The 25,114-nt window shown below is 54.9% G+C and overlaps 3 protein-coding genes across 5 annotated transcripts in view; 1 reads left to right on the top strand and 2 right to left on the bottom strand.

The window, feature by feature from the left end:
* Positions 1-20: 20 nt before the first annotated feature.
* On the bottom strand, positions 21-11,106 carry CLN6 (CLN6 transmembrane ER protein). Of its 3 annotated transcripts, none has more exons than XM_090029029.1 (7): positions 11,007-11,106; positions 9,774-9,888; positions 7,668-7,766; positions 3,484-3,672; positions 3,339-3,394; positions 2,820-2,942; positions 21-2,134 (listed from the first exon to the last, which is right to left on the bottom strand). In XM_090029029.1, the coding sequence occupies exons 1-7, from the start codon at positions 11,063-11,065 to the stop codon at positions 1,846-1,848; spliced, it is 930 nt and encodes a 309-aa protein (XP_089885155.1). In that variant the 5' UTR covers positions 11,066-11,106; the 3' UTR covers positions 21-1,845. The 3 variants fall into 3 exon arrangements, with proteins under 3 accessions (XP_089885155.1, XP_089885157.1, XP_089885154.1); XM_090029031.1 differs by lacking the exon at positions 11,007-11,106 and adding an exon at positions 10,140-10,945; XM_090029028.1 differs by lacking the exon at positions 11,007-11,106 and having other exon boundaries at positions 9,774-10,946.
* A 2,433-nt stretch (positions 11,107-13,539) lies between these two features.
* Positions 13,540-23,824, top strand: FEM1B (fem-1 homolog B). The gene is made up of 2 exons (XM_090029027.1): positions 13,540-14,189; positions 19,542-23,824. The coding sequence occupies exons 1-2, from the start codon at positions 13,942-13,944 to the stop codon at positions 21,175-21,177; spliced, it is 1,884 nt and encodes a 627-aa protein (XP_089885153.1). The 5' UTR covers positions 13,540-13,941; the 3' UTR covers positions 21,178-23,824.
* Positions 22,314-25,114, bottom strand: part of ITGA11 (integrin subunit alpha 11) — a 150,820-nt gene continuing 148,019 nt past the window's right edge. The window contains exon 30 of the mRNA XM_090029026.1: positions 22,314-24,041. Within this exon, the coding sequence (XP_089885152.1) occupies positions 24,027-24,041 (15 nt within the window). The 3' untranslated portion in view covers positions 22,314-24,026. The remainder of the gene's footprint in view (positions 24,042-25,114) is intronic.

Below are 25,114 nucleotides of genomic sequence, written 5' to 3'. Positions count from 1 at the left end.
GTCATAGGCAGACAAAGTCCTTTGGGTAAATCTGGTATCTTTTATTAGCGCAACTCAAGTAGCTGGAACAATTCCTTCTTTGCAAGCTTTTGGGTATAAATCAGGCTGAGGAAGCATCTGCACCCTGCAAGGACGCACCCGAGTGCATGTATGCACCCACTCCTCCCTGGGCCTGTTTGCTCCTTGCTTCGATTCTAGGACTCTCAAGACAAGCGTGGGGCGGTCTTGGCTGTCTGTACAGATCCGCCGATGCTCCAGATACTTTTGGGAGAAAAAAATCTGGCAGTTGCATAATGGATGGGTGGAAATGCGGCTTCGTCAGCGCTACAATCACAATGAAGTCGGTGACCTGGGAACGAAGCGTTTGCTGCGCTGATTGTAGCGTCGTTCTACATGATTGCAAAGATGGGGCCTGGTTCCAGCTGTGCTGCAAATTGGTCCCTGGCTGGGTGTAATTGTGGTGTGTAATAGATTGGCTCCAAATTTTGTAGAACAATGGCCCTTCCATCACAGTCACGTTGCTTCTGTGCCTACTGCCTGCCGGGCCCGAGGTTAAACCCCCACCCTTTTTTTTTCTTCCTACCACTAACTCTTTGCCTATGTGTGGGTTGTGCTGGGATCTGACACCACTTTCCAGATATCAACCACTGATTTAGCCAGAGCTTTCCTGGAAGGAGAAAGATCCTGCCTGTGCTTTGCATTCAGTATTTGCTTCCTGAGTGTTTGAGGGTTAGGAGGATGTGCTTCTAAGGAGCTGCAGAAAGCAGGCTGGACGTTGCAGAGATCCTGGGGGAAGGCTCGTGACCTACCCATAGACGCGCCGATTGTGTTGCGTCAGCGCTGATGGTCATTTGATGATGAGCTGAGACGATGGACGTGTCTGGGGTTGGTTTGGACAGGCAGTGGTTGGATTAGATGGGACCCTGGAGCACCCTCCCAGCCCCGCTGCTTTGTGAGTCGTGATTCCTCATCTCGGGCACCTCGTTAGACTGAAAGCTGCCAACGCCAAGGGGAAGTTGGGGGGCCCCCACGCAGCCTCCACTTGGAGCCACTCCGGCAGGTCCCCGCCATGGTGCCTCGATGCAGCAGGGCAGATCTCTCTGCTCACACAGGTGTGCGTGGGGCTTAGGTAAGGGGCGCAGGGTCCGTGGCTGGGGGCAGTGGGGAGGACGGAGGAAGTGAGCTGATGTCCTGGCAGGTAACAAAGGCCCTGGGTTCACCCCTGTCTGCACTGAACCCCAAGCTTGGCCAGTTGGGCCAAACCTGATGGGCTCTGGCTGTCCATCCCTGGCCCCTCGATGGCGGGGCTTGTTTGGTGGGACGCCTGCGGCTACTCGGGGACGGGTGCAGACAGCCCTGGGGGCTTGGAAAGGACCTTTCTCCTGCCCTGGGCCAAGTTCACCTCCAGCAGGACCGTGCTACCCCCTGCTTTGGGGGAAACACTAGTCATGCCTTCCCTGCTCCCTCTGCCACCAGCTGTGAAGAGGATGGGGTGGAGGGAACAGGCAGGTGGAGGGGAACCTGGCCTGGGGCAAAAGCCAGGGAGACGGGCCCTTTTGCACAGCACTTGCATCCTGCTAAATGGCCAGCCCCAGCCGTGGTGGCCCTCACCGGCCTCGTGGCAGCAGGGAGGAGCGTGGCTCTGGGCAGGGGAGCAAAGGCAGCACGTGCTGCAGAGTGACTGGGGTCGGGGGGGGGGGGGAACTGGCCGTGCCCGGGCCCAGCTCACGCATCACGTGCCTCCCGGCGGCTGTTGTCAGGGGTTTATTGGAACCGCAATGATGTTAGAAAACTAGGCTTCCCCCCCACTCCTTCCCCCCAAACCACGGCCAAGCTGGGGGGGCACTAAGGCCCTTCCTTGGGCACTTGCAGACTGCTCACGTGCAGGGTGTAGAAGGCCCAGGGCTCGGGGATGTAGATGACGCCGGGATACTTCTTCCTGAGGATCCTGTCGTTCCACAGCCAGCCCACCCAGGCGGCGATCAGGACCAGGGTGACAATGAAGGAGTAGAAGAGGAAGAGGCCGTTGCTGTCCAGGACGAGCCCCTTGCGCTTCTGGTGCATCACGAGGGCCATCATGGCGAAGAACGTAAAGATGTAGAGGATGAAGATCTGTCCTTCCGTCACCAGGTACCTGCAGGGCGGAGCCAGCGTGAGGGGTGGGGGGCTTGACCCTCCTCGAGCTACGCAGGGCTCAGCGGTGCCTCGGAGGGGGCGGACTGGCCATCTCACTACCCCCCCAAGAGCGGCTGCATGGGCAGAGGTGGCCTTGAAAGGGCTTTAGACCGGCCAAAACAGCCACTAGCAGGTGAAACGGGGGTAGGGAGGGGGGGCAGGGTGCTCCAACTCCTGGCTCAGCACTGATCCGGGCCAGGCGCTCGGCTGCCAGGGCTCAATGGACCCGGGAAACAGGCCCCAGCGTCGCTCTAGCACGATATCCCCTGGCTTTCATGTACTACTTTCATGTCACAAAGGAGGTTGGGCTCGTTTAGCCCCACTTCAGAGATGGGAAAACTGAGGCCACGAGGTCATCTGGCAGAGTTGGGAACCAGCACAGCTGCCCCTGAGGCAGAAGTGGCTGTACCGGCGTGACGGAGGGCCAGGTTTGCGCGAGGCGTGGGGTGCAAGGCACACGTGTGCCGAGAGCTGCTGGGGCTCCTCGCGGCACAGACCCCAGTGCAAGGGCCTTGAAAGGGCTTGGTCGGGACAAGCGGGAGACCCCGCTCCTGCCGCGTCATGTGCGGGGACGTGGGGCCGTCCGGGCGCCCTCGCTATCCCGCGCACGCGGCCTCCCGCCCGGCGCAGCCTCACCCGCTTACCAGTAGTAGAGGCTGCTGGGTCCTACGAGCAGCAGGGCGGCCAGGGGCATCCTGCTCTCCTCCTGGATGCGGGTGAAGCAGCCGGTGAAGTAGATGAACAGGATCAGGAAGAAAGGGATGTACCTGGGGAGAGAGCAGGGCGCGAGGTCTGCTAAGGCCATTCCCAGAGGGGCCCACGGTGCTGCTGCCCGCGGCCGCTCGACCGGGGGGCTGTAAGGCTGGAGCCCTCCCCGCTGGGCATCCAGATCGCGAGTCAGGGGTGCGCTAGGGGCTGCTCGAGAGGATTGGACTCCCTTGGGCACTTGCAGGACGAGCAGGCGGCTGCCGGTTAGGAAGGACCCTGCGTTCCCATGCCAGGGGATGGGGAGAGACCTCGACTGTCCCTGGGAGGTGGGGGCAGCTCAGTCCGACTGCACCAGCTCTGGGGGGAGGTCTCACTGGGCAGGGGCTGGAGTCTTTCTGGGACAAGCAGCAGTTTGCTGTGTCCCGAGGCCGCGAGCCAGGCTCTCGCTTGCTTACCACATCGAGTGACCCAGATACTCGTCGTAGTAGTACAGCAGCTCGAAAGAGTCAATCTGCAATGCAACGCAACGGGGTTAGAGCCACGCGGTGCAACGGGAGGGAGCAGGCTGGTTAAAGACGGTACGAATCCTAGCGGTGTTACCAGAGTCTCCGGCTTCAGGTTCTTGATGATGGGATTCTCCCTGACGGACAGGTGGTGCTGGTAGCCGCTGAAAATCAAGCGGTGGTTGACAGAGTCTCCGACCAAGTGGATGCTGGCACCCATGACAAACACGATGATGCTGACGTATACCATGGATCTCGGTAAGGTCTTGGGGGATCTTTCGATGAGCTGCAATTCAAGACCAGAAGAGCTGCCGTGAACTGGGTCAGATCTCGGTCCGTCCTGCCCGGTCCCTTGCATCGCACAGCACCAGAGAGCGGAGGCTAGAAAGCAGAGTGAGCTGGGTCTGACTAGGGTTTGTTTCCCACCTGTTCCTCTCTCACCTGCAGCCTTCAGCATTGCATAGTTTCTAGGGTCAGAAGGGACCTGAGCAGGTCATCAAGTCCGACCCCCGCCCTGGGCAGGAATGAGTACTGGGGTCATAATACCCCAGAAGGTCTGACTCGGAGGCCGTGCCCCTCGCTCCCATGCTCCACAGCTACTGGTGCCCCTTTCCTCCAAGGGTGTCCAGTCCCTTTGTGCATTTGGCCGAGCTCTCGGCTCCCAGCACATCTGGTGGCAGTGGTACCACATCTGGATGCCCTGATGTGTATAAAATAACTTCCTGGCATTGATTTTGAAGGCAGGTTTTGCTATGGGAAGGCACAGCCAGCGAGGTAAGAAATAAGCATCATGGGCTGCATTGGGAGGAGCGGTGCCAGCAGATCGAGGGCAGGGATTGTTCCCCTCTGTTCAGCACTGGGGAGGCCACATCTGGAGTTCCGTGTCCAGTTGGGCCCCCACCACTACAGAAAGGATGTGGACACGCTGGAGAGAGTCCAATGGAAGGGCAATGAAAATGGTTATGGGAGGGGGAACAGGACTGGTGACGAGAGGCTGAGGGAAATGAGCTGATTTAGTCTGCAGACGAGAAGACCGAGGGGGATTTGAATAGCAGCCTTCACCTCCCTGCAGGGGGGCTGCAAAGAGGATGGAGCTGGGCTGGTCTCAGTGGGGGCAGGTGACAGGACAAGGAGCCATGGGCTCAAGCTGCAGCAAGAAGTTGAGGTTGGATATTAGGAAAAACTTTTTCACCAGGAAGGTGGTGAAGCACTGGACCAGGTTACCTAGAGGTGGTGCAGTCTCCATCCTTGGAGGTGTTTAAGACCCGGGTAGACAAAGCCCTGGCTGGGATGATGTAGTTGGGGCTGGTCCTGCTTGGAGCAGGGGGTTGTGACCTCCCGAGGTCCCTTCACACCCTTGTTTTCTATGAGTCTCTGATCCTAAGCAAGCCACGGTGCGTGAGGAGGCTGCTGCCTGCAGGTCCCCGCTGCAGTGAATCCAGGCCGCAGTCTTGTGTGGTCCAGTCGCCCGTCTCTGACAGCACCCAGAGCCGGATGCTTCACAGGAAGGTGCAAGAACCCATCAGTGGACAATTAGGACCAGGTCCCATTGAACCTGCTCAGTGTCTACTAGGATTGAGGTGCCTATTCCCCCTGCTCACTCCCAGAAACCAAGGTGCAAGGTGGGGGTGTCACCTTCCTCCCAGCTGGTTTGTGACTCGATCCTAGACCCAGCGCGTTGCAAAAGCAAGAGCATTTGTGGACTTTCTGGGGCTGAATAGTGTGGAAACAGAATTGCACTCGGACACCTGACAGGCGTGACAGGATCTGGCTTTGACATAACAACCTGGACAGGTGAAAAGCTGCTTCTTCCTTCCCTTTCTTGCCATCTCTTGCCTGCAAAGTAGCTCCAAGAAACATGTAAATCAAAACTAATGTTTTCCTTTTTTCTTCATTTCTTCCACACTGGAAGTTAAACAAATGTACAGCTGAACTTGGCCCACAGAGCCTCTCTATCCAGCCCACCGGGCTACTGGAGGGCACTCAATGTTGGACCCTTTACCCTTGCTTGAAACAGCCGCCAACTCGCTGGTGCTATATGCTGTGCCCCTATCATCCCTGGCCCGTGTGCTCCTGCACTGCCCCGTCTCAGCTGGACCACTGCAACCCCCATGGTGGTCACTGCAGATGTGGCCCTTATGGCCCAGATGTGTCTGACACCCCTGCTCTAAATCATTTCTATCAAACTTGGTAAAAAGACCACCCTACATGTTTAGTCTCCCACCGCGGGGCTTGCCGGGTCCCCTTGACAGCGCTGATGTTGGTGGCGTGTCACTCGGAGCGGCTGAGTTACTCGACAGCCGTGGGGAGGCGCGTGATTCACTTGCAGTGTAAAAAAAAAGGCAGCTGCTTTCAGTCCTCACTAAGCTGAGCTGCAGCCGTCCTCTCCGACGGCCTCTCGCCCTCCAGTGGCAGCCGGGCTGGCAGCAATGGAGCGCAGCAATCCTTTTTCAAAGGGCTCTTGTTGCACTGTTCTTCCCAAGGAGCACGAGTTGCTCGTCTCTGGGGGTGCAGCTTCCTTCACGCTGAGCTGACGGGAAGGTGAAACCTCAGCACCAAATACAATGGCCCAGTGATGCTCTTTCAGCCCCCGATGCACCGGGAAAACCAGGGGTGAAATCCTTCCTTGTGCACCTTCCCACGACAGTCGCCCTGCCAGTACGGGCTTCACGCCGCCCAGACCAGGTAACAAGTCCCTGTCCCCAGCAAGAGCTCCCCAGAGGAGACTTTCCCCAGTGGTTTCTACAGCACAGAGGCCCCTAGACATATTAATGCGGTCCCTGGGAGGCAGGGACTCTGCATGCAAGGCCGGGTGTTCACAGGCACCGAAGGAAAGCACCGGGGTGACCCCTCCTGCATGCAAGTCTCCAAAGAGTTGGTAGGAAAGCACTCTCAGCGTCTCCAGCGCTGTTTGAGCTCAACCCCGTCAAAGTCCAGTTCCCCAGCTGAGCCTTTAAAAGCACCATCGGCCCTTGGAGGAAGATTTTGTAAGGAAATGGAGATGACCAGCTCCACAGTTTGGGAACCGACTACGTTCTTCTTCTCATCCCACAAGATGCACTACCACGATTTGTGCCTTCTTGCTGCAGCCCCGACGCACAAAAGCATCAAAGCCTCGATGGAGTTTTTGATGCGTGTTAAGAGACAGTCTAACCAGCAACTTAGCTTGCTCGCTTCTTTTATGCTCCTCTGTAAACATCAATATTTAGGAATTCAGAACAGGGCCACAAGAATATAGGCGTGGAAGAGCCTCCAGCCAAAAAGAGCCGGCTGAGATTGGGACAGTGCTGCAGAGTGGGGCTGTGATAGAGGTGTGGGAAATAATGAATGGCTTGGACAAGAGGGGATGGGCTTTCCTGTCTGCCCTTTCTTAAAATACAAGTATGTGAGGAAACTCGGTTCCACAGGAAGAGGCAGCAAACCTGAAACCGAAGGCAGGAAAGACCCTTTCGCCTGACGCGCAGGTAGCCCAGGGGATGTGTTGCTGCTAGATGTCAGTGAGGCCCAGCATCGGAGAGGCCCCAAGTCCCCCAGAGGGGACCTGGCCTTGGGGTGGGCACCCAGAGTGACCAAAGTTAGGGTGGCTAAAGCCAGGGGTGGCCAACCTACAGCATGTGTGTCACCGATGATCTGCGCGCATGGCACGCAGCAGACTGGGGTTGGGGCAGGGGAAGGAGACTGGAGTAGCACTTGGGGAAGATGTGGCGCTTAACTACTGCCAGGCCAGCCAAAAACATTGCCCCCCACCACTGGATTAAAACAAAGTCTCGAAAGAGAAAAAAGCCTAAACTAGGAACCTTGCTACGGACACTGGACATTGGTCTTTGTCAGAGACGGGACCCTGTGAATGAACGGGCTGGGGATGGCCAGAGTTGTCTGTGCGCACATGCAGGTGCTGTGTAGAGGGAAACCACCCGGGACGGACCGGTTCCAGGTGGGAGCAGAAGCAAACTGGGCCCATGACAGGGAAAAAGCATCTCGCTCATCTGCTGCAATGTGTTTCTAGCCTCAGCTGACGAGACGACAAAGGCCTCGCTATTTCTACCAGGGCAGTGCCCGCCTTGCTCTTGTAAAGGTGCCTTTTTTCCACTGTTGGTCTTGGGATGGGAGAACCACAGGCATGTGAGAGTGATTTATCAGCTGGGGATTTCTGAGATTTAATCTGGGATACATTCTTTCTGCCATTGCGATCCCGACAGAAGAATCTGCCGGCATTGGAAATTCGTGCCCGAAGCCTCAACTCCCAACCTGGAAAAGCATGGGTGTTACAGAAAGGTTTACCTTCAGGAGCAGGAACGGTGTGATGACGTTGTAAGCCATGTGGAAATAATCTCCAGCGCTGGGCTTGTTTAATGGGAACCACTCTAGTGGCAGAATAATCTGAGGAGAGAGGGAAAACCAGGCACGTCATTAAGCCTTCGATATAGAAGTGGGGTCGGGAGGGACCTTGTAGATCTTCAAGTCCGACCCCCCGCCTGGGCCGGAGAAAAACTGGGCTGAAATGATCCCAACTAGGGAGGCATCAAGCCTCCTCTTAAAGCCCCCCAGGGCAGGAGCCAGCACCACTTCCCTTGGAAGCTGGTTCCAGCTCCTAGCTGCCCTGACCGTGAAGTAGCACCTCCTGATGTCTAATCTAAACCTCCTCTCCAACAACTTGTGGCCGTTATTCCTTGTTATGCCGGGGGGCACGAGGGAAACAAGGTCTCTCCCAAACCCTACTGGTCCCCCCTCGTGAGTTTATAGATCGTCCCAGGTCCCCCCTCAGCCTTCTCCTGTGGAGGCTGAACAGGTTCAGGTCCCGTCGCCTCTCCTCATAGGGCCTGCCCTGTTGTCCCTGGATCATGCGAGTGGCCTCCTCTGGACCCTCTCCATGTTGTCCACATCCCTCCTGAAGTGCGGCGCCCACAGCTGGACGCAGTACTCCCGCTGCGGCCTGACCAGTGTTGCATAGAGGGGGAGGATCGCCTCCTTGGCCCTGCTTGAGATGCACCTGTGGATGCACGACAAGGTCCAGTTAGCTCTGCCAACCGTGACCTCGCATTGTTGGCCCATGTTCATCTTGGAGTCAATAATGACTCCACCATCCCTTTCTGCCTCCGTGCTCTCAAGAAGGGAGTTTCCCATTCTATAAGCGTGCTGCTGGTTTCTACTGCCCACGTGCAGCACCCTGCACTTGTCAGTATTGAAACGCACCCTGTTTTTGTTAGCCCACTCCTGTAACCTTGCTGCAGTCTTTCCCTCCCTACTAGCGTGCTCACCTCACCCCAAATCTTGGTATCATCAGCGAATTTAAACAGGTTGCATTTCACCCTGTCGTCCAAATCGCTGATGAAGAAATTGAACAGCGCAGGCCCCAGGACCGAGCCCTGGGGGACTCCACTGCCCACTTCCCCCCAGGTTGAATATGACCTGTCCGCCACCCCCCTCTGAGTATGACCCTTGACCCAATCTGCAATCCATCTGACTGTGTAGGCATCAATGCCACAGTCGCCTAGTTTTTTAATGAGGATGGGGTGGGAGACGGTGTCAAAGGCCTTGCTGAAATCCAGAAAGATGACGTCCACGGCGACACCTGCAACCATTGCCTTTGTGACCTGATCATAAAAGGCAATCAGTTTGGTCTGACATGACCTGCCCCTAATGAAACCGTGCTGGTTGCCCTTGAGCATCATCCCTGAAGCCGGCCCATCACAGATGTGCTCCTTGAGGATCTTCTCAAAGAGTTTCCCTAGGATTGAGGTAAGACTGAAAGGCCTACAGTTGCCCGGGTCCTCTCTCTTCCCTTTTTTGAAGATGGGGACCATGTTAGCTATCTTCCAGTCATCCGGCACTTGGCTTCACGAGCGCTCGTGGTGCTCGGGCCATGCCAAGGGCCCTGCAATAACCCCAGCCAGCTCCCTCAACACCCTGGGGTGGAGAGCATCTGGACCCGCTGACTTGAGCACGTCCAGCCCCGCCAGAAGCTCTCTAACCCGGTCCTCCCCAACCCGAGGTCTGGCAGTGTTCCCCTCGAGTCCGTCTGGCATCACAGACACCTAACTCGCACGCAGAATAAGATACAAGCATTGCTCCAACTTCCAACTCGTCCACGGCCCGCGGTCCCTGCCTGTTTAGTGGCAGCAAGAAAGGCTGGTTGGGACTGCAGATGATTACCAGTTGTCACGGGCTGGCTGGGCCCACGCTTCTTGGGGGGTGCCAGCCAAACAGCCCCGAAGCACAGCCCTGCACAGAGACCACTGCGCCCCTCGCTCACGCGCTCAGCAGATGTCACCTGGGTTATTTTGGCCCGAGGGTGCTGGGCGAGTGCTCAGCTCCGTCCATTTTCCCTGCTGCTCCGTGACCAGTAACCCACGTCTCCCCGCCAGCCTCAAGCTCCTCTGTACTCACCATCGCTATGGGGCGGCCGAAGTCCAGCACCCAGTTCTGCAGCGTGAAGTAGAACCACAGGTCGAAGTGAAACTGCGAAGCCTTGGAGGCGTCTTCATTCTTGACGGCCCCATGCCTGTTGATGAGAGAAGAGTCACAACTTGATGTGATGCGAGCGCAGTTCGACATCTGGGGGGTGGGGTGCAGGCAGGTGCAAAGACCGTCCTGGCCGCAAGCCGCCCGCAGTCCTGCTAGGCGAGACGGACAGGAGCTGGGAAAGGCACGGAAGTCGAGGCTTGGTGAAGAAGGTCCTCCAGCGATGCTGGAATCTCTTTGTAGCTGGACAAGACAGAAACAGGGCCGCGCAGGGAGTCTTTGCATCTTCACCTTCCAGGCTAGAGTCTCCTGCCCTCTCCATCGGCCTTTCCACGGAGCGCGAGCACGCGGATGGATCGGCTGTCCCTGCGGGCCCGCTGGAGGAACACGCGGCCGTCCCAGAGATCGGATGCTGAATCCCTGTTCTCTAATCCTGAACGGGGATTTCTTAGCTGTCGGGGCACGGCTGCGTGCGGCCTATTTACAGGGCACCTGGGAAATGCTCCAGGGCAGCGGGAGCCGCAGCGGCGCGGAGGGGCGCTAACCCCTTACAAGCCCGCTGCTCCGGCGCTCCCCAGCAGCAGCCCAGCCGGCGCCTTTCATCCCTTCCCCAGCGGGGAGGAAAGGCTCGCCGAGCTCCCCGGGCCTCAGCTGTGCGAGAGCAGACGGCGCGCCCCTCCTGGCAAACTGCCTCTGTCCCCGGTGCCCGGGCTGGGGGCGCTCAGGGGGCCGCGCACAGGGCCCGAGGCTGCCAGGGCTCCGACAGGCTAAACCCCCGGTGCGAAGGGGGGAGGCTCCGCAGATGCTGGTGCCCCCGTCACGCGGGCAGGGCGAGGGATGGCTCCAGCCCCGGGGGCTGAAGGCAGGCGACCGCCGGGCCCTGCGCCTCGCGGCACCCCGCGCCCGGCCCTGCTCGCTGCCGCCTCAGGAAGCCCGGGGCCGGGGCCGGGGCCGGGGCCGGCGGGACAGCCGGGAGCGGGCCGCTGGCCTGGCGCGTGCAGGGGGGCCCGGGTGCCTACTTGTGCGTGCAGAGGGCCGTGCACACGTGTGTGCATGTGCGGGTGACCCCCCCCACCCGGGCGGATGCTCCGCGCTGCGACGTCACTTCCCGGGCGCGGGGGTGTCGCTTCCGCCCCGCGCCCCCCGCGCCGCGCTCACCTGCCCGGGGGCTGCGGGCCCGCTCCCGCCGCGTAGCGCCGCCGCACCGCGCCCTCCATCCCCGCCCGCCCCGCCCCCGGCCCCGCCTCGCCCCGCCCCCGGCCCCGCCCCCGCCCGGGCCACGGCTGTGCGGGTGATGCGCGCGGCCTGTGGGGGCCGGAGTCTCCCTGGGGTGCCCGGGGTCTCCTGGGGGGCACTCGAGGCTGCCTGGGGCGACCGTGAGTCTGCCCGGGGGCTGCCTCGTGTGCTTCCGGCCGGCCGGCCGGCCTCAGGCCCACCTAGAGTCCAAGACGCGCTGCTCTGCAGGGCCCGATGTGCGGACTCTGCAGGCTGGGCGCTGGCCCGGCGGGTTATTTCGTAGCTGGACGTCCTGGGGCGGGGGCCTGGAGCCAGGGAGCCCGGGGCGCCGCCGCGACTGCTTCCACACGGGACCGGCGGCCGCTCATTGAGGCACCAGAGCAGCGAGAGCAAAGCCGCAGGAAGCGCCTGGCTGCTTCTTCGCAAAGGGCTCCGAATGCCTCACAGCGCAGCTCGGCGCACGACGAGCGCAGGGCTGGGCTCCGGGGCCGAGCACGGCCTCTCCTGGCGTTGCCACGCGGCCCTGTCCTGCTGCTGGATGGACGCGGCCCTGCCGGCCTGGGAAGCTGGTGGCGAGCTCCCGGGGGGACTGGAAGGAGCATGGGAAGCGCTGGGCTGACGCGCGACATTTGCGATGCTTTCCTTTGCAAGCCACCGGGTTTGAGGGGAGTTAGTCCCACTCCGCGCGGCTGGACGGGCTCCCTAGGTCCCTGCCGACCATGCCGTGCTCCCTGCGGAGCTCCCTGCAGGCCTGGCATCTCGGCCATGAGCCAGCTTGGGATCTACGCCCGGGAGGCTCTGGGATTACGGCTTAGCGGAGGTAATCCCCTGAGCTCCTGCCCTGCCCCCCAAGGAAAGCCGGATGGATTATGCTCCTCGCAGCCCTCTTCAAACACAGCCACATAATCCTGGCTATTTTTGAAAGGAGGGACAGGTCCTGTTTTATTAGAGTTATTTTATTACAGACTCCTGACTGATGGGAGGGGGTGGGGCAGCAGATGGCGACTCGAAAGGCTCCGCCACAGACTTCCCGTGCCGCCTAAAGCAAGTCACTTAATCCAAAGCGCTTTGCTTTCCCCAGCTCTGGAACGAGGCCTGGGGGATGCCTGAGGGCAGGGACCAGAAGGCACCACGGGGCCTTGGGGGAAGTGCCGGATAAGAGGGGAGGCCGGGGCTGAGGGCAGCACCCCCTGTGCATGCCCCTCTCCCCATTCTGCACATGTCAGAGACAACAGAGGTCCTCAAGAGCTGCCCATGGAGCCCACGGGGCTGTACCGTGGCCCGTGTGCGTGACCGTTCAAGGCTGGTCCTGTGCACTTCGGCTGCGGAGCTGCCTGGGTATGGACTTGCCCTCCTTCTGCCCCGTCGTTGCCCATTTTGGCCACTGTGTTTGGGCAAATCAGGCTGCTGGACCCATTCATAATGGATGGGCTCTCTTGGAGGGATGTTTCCACTGGGGGCAGCGGCTCTGGTTGCATGACTTCAAATTAACTATTCATTTTGCTGTTACTGTATCCACTTTAAAACAATGGCACCTAACAGACGGGGGTACAGTTAGTGTATTGCTTTACTGACCAGTCATATCAAATAACTAGTTGCTACAAGCGCCTCTCGGAAAGGGCTTCAGAAGGAGATGTTTGAGACAAGAAAAGGGGAGACGGGGAAGCAGATGGGTTACGGGGAAGCTGAGCCAAGCTCCTGGTAGCTGCTAAGGGTTGCACAGCTCCCCTGTAGAGGACGGGGCTTCTGGGCTCTTCCCAGCTAAGTCAGTGATAATTCCCACTGCCTCAAAGGGCGAGTGCAATTGGTCACAACTACATTTACTGTGCATTGGCTTAATGCACAGTAAGAGCTTTTTGGCAGGCGTCTACACGTGCAGAGATCTGCTACTGGATGTAGGGCCGGGTCCCTCCAGCCCTGCCTTGTCCCCCGAGTGGAAGGGCAGACCCGGCACTAAAGTTAGTGCCTGGTCCATCAACAGGTGCGTTACTGTACTTTAACTACTCGTGACTAGATTCGATGCCTGCCTTTGCAGGTATCAAACTGAATTGTGATTAGCGTAGTTTACTGTACAGTAAGGGCGTGCATGTGTAGACGCACGCTTGTACTGCGCAGTAAACTAGGTGAGGTGCAGTCACGTGTCTCGAGTGGACGGGGAGGGCGCTGCGCTGAGCCCGGGACGCTGGTGCCCGGGGCCGGGAGGGGATCAAGGCAAGGTGCCCTTTCTCCAGGCTGCGCAGCTCCCAGGGCAGGCGTGTGCACGTCTGCGTGCATGTGCACGTATGTGTGTGTGCATGTATGCATATGTGCGAGTTCATGCGTGTGCATGGGCGCGTGCGTCCCCTGCCGACGGCCCCGGAACGCGGGCCTCGGGCCGCTGTTTCCCGCCGGGCCGTGCTCGGGGGCGGGGCCGGCGCGGCCACTTCCGGTTCCGTTTCCGGAGGCGGCGGCCGCGGCGGCGCGGGGGGAGGGGTGGGGCCGGCGCGCGACACCTGCGGCCCGAGGGAGCGGCCCCGCCGGGCCCCCGTAGCGGGGGCGTCACTTCCGCCTCCGGCCTGGCCGCTCGCGCTCCCGGCGGGATCTTGGGACCCCTCCTGCCACCCGTAGCCAGAGGAGTTTCCCCCCCGCCACCCCGGCCTCCCGTGGGGGGGCACTTCCCCTGCCCCCAGGGAGCAGCGGGGGAGGGGCAGGGTGACCCCTGACCCCGACCCCTCGTGCGGGGGGGCTGGCGGGGCTGTGGGGGCGGCTGAGCCTGCGGGGGCCGCATGTGCCCCCGGCCGCGCCCCTGCCGGGCAGGGCGGAGGAGGAGGGGGCGTCGGCGGCGGAGGCGTCCGTGGGCAGGGGGCCGCGGGCTGCCATGGAGGGCCTGGCCGGCTACGTGTACAAGGCGGCCAGCGAGGGGCGGGTGCTGACGCTGGCGGCTCTGCTTCTGAACCGCTCCGAGAGCGACATCCGGTACCTGCTGGGCTACGTGAGCCAGCATGGCGGGCAGCGCTCCACGCCCCTCATTGTGGCCGCCCGCAACGGCCACGCCAAGGTGGTGCGCCTGCTCCTGGAGCACTACCGCGTGCAGACGCAGCAGACGGGCACCGTGCGCTTCGATGGGTACGTATGCGCCGCCTCGGCGACCAGCCGCCAACCCCCTGCGGCCGGGAGCCAAGGACGAGGGGGCGCCGACGGGTTGTCGTCGTCGGGCGGAAACCAACACGAGGGAGTTCCTTTCTCCAAGGCGTGGCGGAAACGAAGTTTAGCCAGATTCAAACAGGGAGGAAAGGGCGTGGGAATCAGCCCGTCCTAGACCTTGAATGCTACAAATGAGAGAGAAACAGAGGGGGAAAATCCCCTGTTCGCTCTCCTGGTCAGCCTCCGATCTGTGCCGCCGTATGACAGGACACTGGGTAAGACCCAGATCTGGGTTTTAAGGTTTCCTGGGATAGACTTGGGGGCCCCCTTGGATAGACTTGAGTCGTCCTGGCTTGATGCGATAGGCCCGATAGACTCACGTCCCTGCCACAGCCTTGGCACGCCGCAAAGCACCTAGGTCAGACCCAGGGAATGGCCGCTCTTTGCTCAGGAGAGTCATAACCGGTGAGGCTTGGGGAACCGTCTTCCACCTGCCGTCCTACCTGTCTGGGCTGAACCACTCACACTCGTTTTTCCTTCTTTAAGGCCCCTGCTATATTATGCAACTAACTGGTGAAACACGCAATAAATTTAGACTGGTCACATGTGCAAAGTAATTATCACACCCTAAAAATAGCTGCTTGGCTATAAAAAGAGCCAACCGGCTATAAGGCGAGTGCTTGAAAGCATGTAAGAGCTTGATAGCTGGTTTTGTCCAGTTTAATTTGTACATGTAGCAAGGGTGTGGGACAAACTAATAATTTACCTGGGTCCCCAGCTGAGACGCAGACCAGCTCGCTCTAGTGTTTAGCAGAACACGTCTCATTCTGTGACGTCACCACTACTGTGGGTCACGCGAGGCTTTGGGGCATTCGCTGACCACGTATCATCTGTATTCGTATCGAACTCTCTTTTCTGGTGCCCGAGGGGCCATTCGTTCCCCCGCTGCTTTGGACTAAGCGGTGCCAAGTCAAGTTACAGCAGTGAACGGCTCTCCTAGCAGCATGTTTCAGCTCATAGAGCTCTGCAGGGAACTGCATGTTCTCCATCCATGAAATGCAACGCGCAGAGAGGCGAGAATTCGCATGGGTGATGTATTGGTCCAGCTGCATGCGAGACAAGCTTTTGGGTGTCATGGGGCCCTTCTTGAGGCTTTTCGGAAAGAAGCTGGCACAGCAGAGCTATGTAAAACTCCACGTGTAAATAAAACCAGATGCTAAGAAAAATGATCTTGAGGGAGGCAGAGAAAACCTGATCATGGAAGAACATGTTCAGGAGGGTCGTTATCACCTGCGAAGTGCGGAGATTAGCAAGTGTCAAGTAGATTGCAATGAACCATGAAGTCAGTGTCTCTGCGAAGTCCCTGGTATTTAGTGTTCAGTAGATTAATGAATTTCTGTTCACAACAGTGTTACACAGCAGTTCAGGACAAGAACTAGAGGACCTGACACTACCCAATTGAAACTGTAGGATGAATTTAAGGGGAGAGAGACTGTGCCTACTTTTAGCCAGGGCACTGGAGCTGTTGTGTCTCCTTCTGGAGAAATAACATCTGGGCATCATTTTTATTCACAAAGGTTTGATTTCCCACCTCTGGAAAAGGTCCACCAACCTGTCCAAATTTGTTGATGATACCAAATTATGGGCTAAAGTTAACACACCAGAAGGTAGGGAATGGATCCAGACAGATCTGGACAGGTTGGAAAGGGCTGAACAGAGTAGGATGCAGTTCAGCAAGGACAAGTGCAAGGTGCTGCACCTGGGGGGAAGGACTCGCCAGCACACTTACAGGCGGGGGGAGGACCTTCTCAGTAGCACAGCAATGGAAAGGGATTTTGGAGTCATAGTTGACTTCAAGATGAACACGAGTCATCAATTTGACAAAGCGATTAGTAAAGCTAACTGCACTTTATCATGCATTAGCAGGTGCTTGACAAACAGGTCCAGGTAGGTGATCCTTCTCCTCTGTGCGGCACTGGTCAGGCCGCAGCTGGAGTATTGTGTCTAGGTTTGGGCACTGCACTTCAAGAGGGATTTGGACAACCTCGAGAGGGTTCAGAGGAGGCCACTTGTATGGTTAGGTAGGGGCCCGCAGGCAAAGCCCTACCAGGAGAGATTGAGGGACCTGGATCTCTTCAGCCTCCACAAGAGAAGGCTGAGAGGTGATCTTGTGGCCACCTACCAATTTATTGGCGGCAGGGGGGCAGCAAGGAATACGAGATGCTCTGTTTACCAGGGCACCCCTTGGAGTGACTAGGCACAATGGCTGCAAACTGACGGAGAGCACATTCAGGTTAGACATCAGGAAGAACGTTTTTACGGTAAGGGTTGCCAGAATCTGGAAGGGGCTCCCAAGCGAGGTGGTGCTCTCCCCTACCCTGGGGGTCTTTAAGAGGAGCCTGGACATGCACCTGGCTGGGTCGTCTGACCCCAGCGCTCTTTCCTGCCCAGGGCAGGGGGTTGGTCTTGATGGTCTTCCGAGGTCCCTTCCAACCCAAGCACCTCTGAATCTGTGAACAGTTTTGGTGCTTGTTGACAATAACAGCTGTGGTTCATCACGGAGAGAAAAGAGTGCTGCCTACCAAATTGCTTCACAGCAGGTAGATGGTGTTGTCAGCTAGTGATAGGCCCGGCTTAGCTTGAGACATGAGAGACTCGCATGCTGAGGTTGTGTGGCTGTTTGTAGCATGTTGTATTCCGTGCTTGGCCCAGTTGGGATGTGCTGCCTCAAAACGGATGCTTTGATTGCGCACCGGCCACACAGGCTTAAACAGATTAACAGTGGTTTAGGAGCCTTCAGTCACCGTACCTGCTCTGCCTGTTTGCGATGTGCGGGAAGTGGGTTTTATGAACCTTTTGTCTAAAGACACCTCAATGCGTTTTGCCTGGGTTGCCTGGCCCTGAGCTGGTGCATGTTCTGGGCAAGGTGCACAGCTCCTCAGTTCTCTCGTTTTGTCAGCTCTACTCTCATTTCCTTGTCTCTGTAGTTGAGGATTTGCAATGCCCTTAAGACTGAGATGGGCACAGCAGGACGGTAGAGCAGTCTTACTATACGTGGGCTCACAGAGCATTCCTGTACGCAGACAGACTGAGTACGTGCAGTCTGGCCAGTGCCAGATGCTGCGTGGTACATAAGACAGGACTGAGGGCTGGAGAAGAAACTTTCCTCCAAAGGGAACGAAAATAGTTGGGTTCAACATCCTTATTTGTGGGCTACTCTCATCCCTGACCCTGGAGTGTGTGCGTTTGAGAGTTGACATCACAGCTGTTGAACCTGCATTGTTTTAATGCCCACCTGCCCCGGTGCAAGGTGCTAGTCGCCTCTCTGGCTCTCCTGTGGCACGTGGCAGGTTGGGTCGTTTGTATGAAAGAGGCTGGTTTGTTGTGAGTGGATGTCTGTGAGTGTGCAAAAGCAGCTGGAACAGATGTTTCTGAGGAGCCTTTTGGACTTGCCCTCTGTGACGAGGCTCCTAGGATGGCAGGACCCAGCGCTGGGGGCTCTCTCCCCGTTCTGTGTTCCCATGCATGCACCTCCGGTTTGAAGGGCATAGGGGTGGGCGGGATTGTAGCTATGTGAAGTGTTTTCCTAGATGAACCTGGAGCTGTGTCTACATGGTAAATGTGCCATTCTCCAGAGCTGTCAGGCAGGTGGCAATGCTCCAGGCCAGCCACCTCCTTACCAGGAACCATTGCGGCCGGGGCTGTGTGGTGCTTGGGGCAGGCTAATTAGCACTGTCTCGTTGCCCATGTGAAGTGTTGCTTTGAAAGTTACATTGCTGTAAGTTTGGGAGGCTGCCGGCCTGGAGCACGGTGACCTTAGCTGGTCAACTTGGCCTTAATTCTGTGGCCACCGAGTCCTCCCACGGTTACGTCATGCCTAGGTTTAGCAGCGCGTGGAAGTGGTATCTGGAAATGGTACCCGGTTGCCAAGTGACTCCTACCTGGCTCTGCTGGTTATTCTGAGAGTCCTCTTCTTCCCCTGAGTTACCGCCCATGTTTCAAAAGCCTCTTACTGCAGTGCTGTTGTGACAGGAGAGTGCTCAGAAACGGCTTTTAGCAAAATCCCCTGTCTAACCCTAGCCAGGCAGCAAAGGCTGTTCTAAGAGCAATTTCAGGCTTCCCAAGCTGGCTTCCCTGTTGCTGCTGGGGTGAGAGAGGGGAATATTATTACAGGCCCTGGCACAGAGCGGTCACTGCTATGTTTGACCTGACTGTCATTGGTGGCCTGTGGTCACTGTGGCTTCTCCAGCCCAGGGCAGGCCTTTTAATATAAACTTTCTCCCTGCCATCAGCGGGGATGAGCCCACCCCTCCCTAGACCCACTGAGGATGCTGTGCTGGGGAAGGCAGGTTGCGAGCATGCTCAGCACGCATGTCATTCTTGTCACAGTTGGACTCGTGCAGCCCACAGTCTTGCCCTGCACACACGTGTGCATTAGGCTGCATCAGTTAAATCCCTTCTGTCCAAGAGCAATCGTCTGCTCTTATGCCAGGGTCTGAAATCCTTACCTGATTTTTAATGCAAAGGAAGTCCCAGTGTTTGCTGCAGGACTCTGTGGGATGGGGATCTGCTAACAATGAGTACAGCTATCAGAATCTGGCCATAAAGTCCCTTTATTTCAGCAGTCCCCAGCCCGTGCTCTCAAGTGGCGGCTCACAACCTGCTCCTGCAGACGCACCTGGGAGTATTCCTCATGGTCACTGGTGCCCATTTGGACTTTCAGGCCTGTAATGACTCGGATTGGATTGGTGCTTTGTTGACGTTATCTTTGGAAAAGCCCAGAGGAGTCCCTCTTGCCGTGAGGGAGAGGTACTTGTCTCTGTGCTGGGGTCTGGCCGCCCAGTGAAGGCTGAGAGGCAGCTTGACTGCATGTTGCTGTTGTAGAAGCAGCTCCTGTTTGCACAGTCGAGCACCACTTCAGAGATGAGGTGGAGTGGAGAAGACACCAGGGTTTATCTCTTGAAGCTTTCATTTTGTAGAGTGCTTCTTCAGAGAGCAAAGAGGCGGCAGCTCTTGCCTTTGTCATTAAGCTTCCTGGGACTGGTGGGCCAGGTTGAAATCTGTGGAGTGGTGCAGGTGGTTCTGTGTCGGTGGCCAATGCAGGGCAAATCACCTCTGCTTTGAACAGCTTAGCCTCTTCTTTTTGGGGTGGTGGTACTTGCTGATTCCCTGATTCTGTCCTATTCTGCTTAACGGACATTTTCAGCTTGAAACCAGGGGTGTCTCCAGTGTCTGTACTGAACAGGGATGGGGAACGGGCTCCTTGCGTGCTCCTTGGGTCTCCCTGAGGGCAGCCCCTCATTAATGGCTTGTTTTGTATGTTTGGATTTCCAGTTATGTCATTGATGGGGCCACGGCGCTTTGGTGTGCAGCGGGAGCCGGACACTTCGAAGTTGTCAAGCTGCTTGTGAGTCACGGAGCCAACGTGAACCACACGACGGTGACCAACTCGACTCCGCTGCGGGCTGCCTGCTTCGATGGCCGGCTAGACATTGTTAAATACCTGGTAGAGAACAATGCCAACATCAGCATAGCCAACAAGTATGACAACACTTGCCTTATGATCGCTGCCTACAAGGGACACACGGACGTGGTGCGGTACCTCCTAGAACAGCATGCCGACCCCAATGCCAAAGCCCACTGTGGTGCAACAGCATTACACTTTGCTGCCGAAGCTGGCCATTTAGAGATCGTGAGGGAGCTGGTCAAGTGGAAGGCCGCCATGATGGTGAACGGTCATGGGATGACTCCATTAAAAGTGGCTGCAGAGAGCTGCAAGGCAGATGTGGTTGAGCTACTGCTTGCTCACGCTGACTGTGACAGGAGAAGTCGCATTGAAGCATTGGAACTTCTGGGGGCCTCATTTGCTAACGACAGAGAAAATTATGATATAATGAAGACATACCACTATTTATACTTAGCGATGCTGGAGAGGTACAGAGACAGCGCCAACATCATCGTGAAAGAGGTTCTTCCACAACTTGAAGCTTACGGCAACAGGACTGAATGCAGAACTCCTCAGGAATTAGAGTCTATTAGGCAAGACAGAGATGCCCTGCACATGGAGGGCCTCATAGTGCGGGAACGAATTCTGGGCTCGGACAACATTGATGTTTCACACCCTATTATTTATCGGGGGGCTGTTTATGCAGATAACATGGAGTTTGAGCAGTGTATCAAGTTATGGCTTCACGCGTTACACTTGAGGCAGAAAGGTAATAGAAACACACACAAGGATCTCTTGAGGTTCGCTCAAGTCTTCTCCCAGATGATACACTTGAACGAGCCGGTGAAAGCCAAGGACATAGAAAGTGTTTTGAGGTGTAGCGTTTTGGAAATAGAACAAGGTATGTCCAGGATGAAAAACACCCAAGATACTGATATTCACACAGCCATGGACAACTATGAATGCAATATTTTTACCTTCTTGTATTTGGTGTGCATTTCTACCAAGACCCAGAGCAGTGAAGGAGAGCAGTCGGGAATCAACAAGCAGATTTATAACCTGATTCATCTTGACCCCCGAACGCGGGATGGGTCCAGTTTGCTGCATCACGCGGTCAATTCCAGCACGCCGGTAGACGACTTCCACACGAACGATGTCTGCAGTTTCCCTAACGCGCTTGTCACCAAACTCTTATTAGACTGTGGTGCCAATGTGAATGCTGTGGACAATGAAGGAAACAGCCCCCTTCACATAATTGTCCAGTACCACAGACCCATCAGTGACTTTTTGACACTGCATTCCATCATCATTAGTCTGGTGGAGGCTGGCGCTCATACAGACATGACAAATAAGCAGAAGAAGACGCCTCTGGATAAAAGTACAACGGGGGTGTCTGAAATACTCCTTAAAACTCAAATGAAGCTAAGCCTCAAGTGCCTGGCAGCCCGCGCAGTACGGATGTATAACATTAGCTACCAGAACCAGATCCCCCGAACTCTTGAAGAATTTGTGGAGTTTCATTAAGCTTCAACAAATCTTTTAGGTGGTGCTACCCAGAGCAGACTTAACTTGCAGACAGTAGAATACACGTGCATCGGTTGTTCTTCTGAACTCCTTTTTTTTCCCTTTCTTTTCCTTTGCTTTCAGTCTTGAGCTTCTGTTCCCGAACAGATCTTGAGAGAGAGCCACTCTCTTGTTTTCATGGAACCATAATCTGATCTCTGAAACTTTGATTTCAAAGTTGCTTTGTCATTATTGTGTGTGTGTTTGTATTTTTCAAATGCAAAAAGAAAACAATACAAAGGTACTGGGCGCAAAATATTTTGTTAAAAATATACACGCTCGTTTGTGATTTACACCTGAGAATGCTTTAAATAGCTATTTACAAGACACTTCCATTAAAGCCCATGTCACCTGATTACCTATGCAGCACCTTTATCAAATGTAGAAAGTTGCAGGGAGGAGGGGGAAAATAAGAATTTGAAAGTATCTGGTAGTTGGTAAGTAAAGTCTCCGTATATAAACCAACACAGGGCTCATGGACCTCAGAATCTTTTTTTGCCTTCCAGCCAGCGCTGAAGATGTCATTCATGCTTTTAACTTATCAGATTCTTTTTGTGGAAATAAAAATAAAAGCAGCAGTTTCTGACAGCTAGAGAAGTGTGAGACGGTCTATTAGGAAACACAGGTTTTGATTCAACCATGAACGTGCCGATCTAGTACTAGTTGCAAATCCTGCTCTCTGCTTGTTGTATTTTTATAGTCAATCTCAAGAACCTTTTGAAAAAGGAACTTTTGCACATTGGGTCCAAACCAATCTGAATCACGGTTTCTTTTTACGTAGCCAAGTTGCTCACTTTTGAATATCATGCATGGGTCCCTAGCAAACTGGTAGGGTATTTATGTCTCTCTCTGTGCTTGTGTGTCTGCCCCCACCACATTTCGAAGGGCTTTTTAGGTGTTTTGGTCTTTTAGTGCTTAACATGCACCATTTTCACTTCATGGGTGAGGCGGTTTTAAAGGCCACCCTTGAATTGCAAATGTTGCACCCCCTTCATGAGAGAGGAGGGCCTTTTTCCTTTGAAGTAAGATGCTGTTCAAAACCAAGTTTCCCAATAACCAGGGAGAGCTGGGCCGCCCTGAATTACAGTCAAGAGAGAAATTTTACCTTTTTTTAAATTTTTTTTTTTTACTCCTTTCATTATGGAAGCCTGTAGTGAATCTGATTTAAAAAAAACAACAAATTTTACCAATAAAGTCTTTTCTGACAAGTCATTGATTGTATAATAAAAGCTGCTCCTTGAGAAAAGACTTCTCCTTGGTAGAAGTGGCAGATCCTCCTAATAGTAAAATGTCACTTCCTTTGACAGGCTCTTGAAAAAAATCTGTTTATCATTTTAAATACAGTTTTTTAACTGTCAGACGATGGAAGAATGTTCTGTAGCTTTTTATAAACAGTCGGAGTAGACCTGGGCACACGTGTTTCTATTTGTATTACAAATAAATAAATATTGAATGTGATATTAGTTTGTAATTGTGAAACGAGTCTGTAATTCTCATTTTTGCCGAGTGCCAGACAGCCATGCTGCTGCTCAGATTGTGTGGGGCTGTAAAGCTGTCTACGGGAAAAGAAAAGAAAGGAAAAAGCTTTAGGACCATTGCAACTTTTAAACATACAAGCTTCTCAGTGAGGGAAAGTGGAGATTAAATCCTAGAATGATTTGTATCTCAGGTAGGTTTAACCATAGCGTAAAAGATCGACAGATTTTGTCCAATATGGTGGCCAAGATGAGAAAGCCAAACTTGACCAGCTGGGGCCTTAAAGCAAGTGTGAAACCTTTCACCAAGTGGGCAGGAAGGATTTGCTGTTCGTGTCATTTTGTACTTGGGCTGCTTTCCTCTTCCCCTTTTAAATAGATCAGGGAATCAGAGGTCTCCCAGAGACCTGGATATCTGTTTTTACTAAGATGTGTATTGTGCAGTTTGTCTCCTGCTGTTGGCCGCATGGGATGTGTTTTAACTCCCAGTTTCAATCTTTCCCTGTGCACGGAGAGGTTGAGAAGCTCATGTAATTGTGCCCCATCCCAGAGGGTACTAAATGTTTTCGAACTCCAAGGAATCCAGTGGGCCTTAGTTCTTTGCCAGCTCATGTCCTTTACTGCCAAAGCATCGAGACCCTCCTCCCTTGACAATGTGAAGAACAGATAAAAGGTGCTTTCTGTTTAGGTGGTAAAGTTAGTGGCGGCTGATAGATGACGCTATGCATGCGTTTCGGGAGAGTGAACGCCATCTCTTGCTAGACTCTGCCCCACAGCCAATAAGTTCTTATACCTTGCTGCACCTCTTTAGACCCCTGCACATTTATCAAGTGCATCATTTACGTAATAATGAGAATGAGATCACGAAACTCAATTGGACTCGGAGGGGGATGAGGACTGAACCCTGGGCAGCTGCTAATATGATGTCCATTCAAACCGCCGGCGAATGAGCTCGGTAGTGAATAACAGCTGAATGCGTTCTGTCTTGCTTTGAAATAAATGGTTACAATTTTTGTACTGTTAATGAAATGACACTCTTGCACTGTTTTTTCTCAGGATATGATTCTGCCATGTAAAAGTACCTGTGATGTACCCTTGTGAAGTACGTATATAAAGCTGTTCTTTGGAACAAATGTACACGCTTGCAGTTTCTGTAGAGGGCGTTAAAGGAAAGTCCTGAAACCCGTTCTGCTTTTTAATAAGAAGAAAAATGACACCATGTGGTCTGCTGGGAAAGATTTCCTGGCACTTCCATTTCCAGAGCTTTGTTTTCTGGTCACTTCCCACCTTTGGCTCCATTGCAGTCTACTCTGAGGTCTTTCTTCACCTGTGATGTCAGTATGTGAAAAGCTGCAGAGAAAACATGCCGTTATCCAAGAGCAATAGCAGTCCTTTTCACCTGCAGGTTAGGCAGCTATGTTTCAGGTGGGCTAAATGATACATGGCTAAGGAAGCATTAGAGCAGCTAGTTTGGCTAGAGATACCTTTTGTGGAGAGTTGCCTGCTTTTGTCAACAATTAATGTCTCATCTTGGGCATGTGTGCAGGAAAAAGCCTCCTGCTGACAGTGATTTTGTGAGCTCCCCCCTGTGTGGAAACCCTGTCATTGGTAGTTATCCAAAACCTTGTCTTAACTGAGGACTCAACCTTGCTAGCCTCTGCTGGGAAAGTTCCTCTCCACTCCGGCAGTAGTATTATCTTGATAAGGCTTATCATGACTTAGCTGCGCGGACTCAGTTTGTCCAGTTGCACTAGTGTTTTTCCACTGGCATCCTTTCCCCTGGGGTATTGGTGCTTCTGGTTCAGTGTGCAGATGGCCACTTTTAATTACTTGTATTTCTGGCTGGACTCATCCGTCCGTGTGCTAAAGCAGGGCTGTAAGTGGGGAGGAATGCTTTGGCTATTACTATAATATACGGTAACAAGCAGCATTATAAAATGCCATCTCCTGCCATACCTGGGCGGGGTGGGGATAAGAAAAGAGATGATGGTTTTTCTTTCCACCTTGAGCATGTCTCTGAATTAAAACAGTCTCAAAATCTCTGTGCAAGCTGTAGGTGGAGACTCCTAAATTAATATATGTGGAAATGTAACTGGTTGGTTAAGAACACATGCAGGCTATTAGCTCCCACTCTGAACCAAGGCAGAGGTGTCTCAGCAGTGCGGCTTGCTGGTTTAACCACACAGCTTTGAACAAAGTGGCTGCAACTTGTGCATAGAGGCTCTCAAATGAGCGCAGCGAGTCCTTTGCAAGGGTAAGTGTGGGGTGGGCTCGGATGCATAAAAATGTTGGTGCGTTTAAAGTCACAGCGGTGACTACACAGATGGGGCTTGTGCCCGGCTGTAATTTGGGGTGTGCTGTAGCTACTGTTAGACATGGAAGCTGTGGGCTTGTGCGACCAAGGGACAGTCGATGAAATCCTC

Source organism: Crocodylus siamensis, chromosome 15 (assembly GCF_052110815.1).
Source record: "Crocodylus siamensis isolate JL-2025a chromosome 15, ASM5211081v1, whole genome shotgun sequence".
In the NCBI taxonomy this organism is placed as follows: domain Eukaryota; kingdom Metazoa; phylum Chordata; order Crocodylia; family Crocodylidae; genus Crocodylus; species Crocodylus siamensis.
Note: the sequence above shows the minus strand (reverse complement) of the source record. Positions and strands in the feature narration are given on the sequence as shown.

Excerpts from the sequence above, each read along its gene's own strand:
- CLN6 (XM_090029028.1), bottom strand. The coding sequence starts at position 10,133 with ATGCAAAGACTCCCTGCGCGGCCCTGTTTCTGTCTTGTCCAGCTACAA. Across the intron at positions 3,395-3,483 it reads ACCTGAAGCCGGAGACTCTG|ATTGACTCTTTCGAGCTGCT; the intron begins GTAACACCGCTA and ends GTTGCATTGCAG. Across the intron at positions 2,135-2,819 it reads CCCAGCAGCCTCTACTACTG|GTACCTGGTGACGGAAGGAC; the intron begins GTAAGCGGGTGA and ends TCCGCCCTGCAG.
- FEM1B (XM_090029027.1), top strand. The coding sequence starts at position 13,942 with ATGGAGGGCCTGGCCGGCTACGTGTACAAGGCGGCCAGCGAGGGGCGG. Across the intron at positions 14,190-19,541 it reads GGCACCGTGCGCTTCGATGG|TTATGTCATTGATGGGGCCA; the intron begins GTACGTATGCGC and ends TTGGATTTCCAG.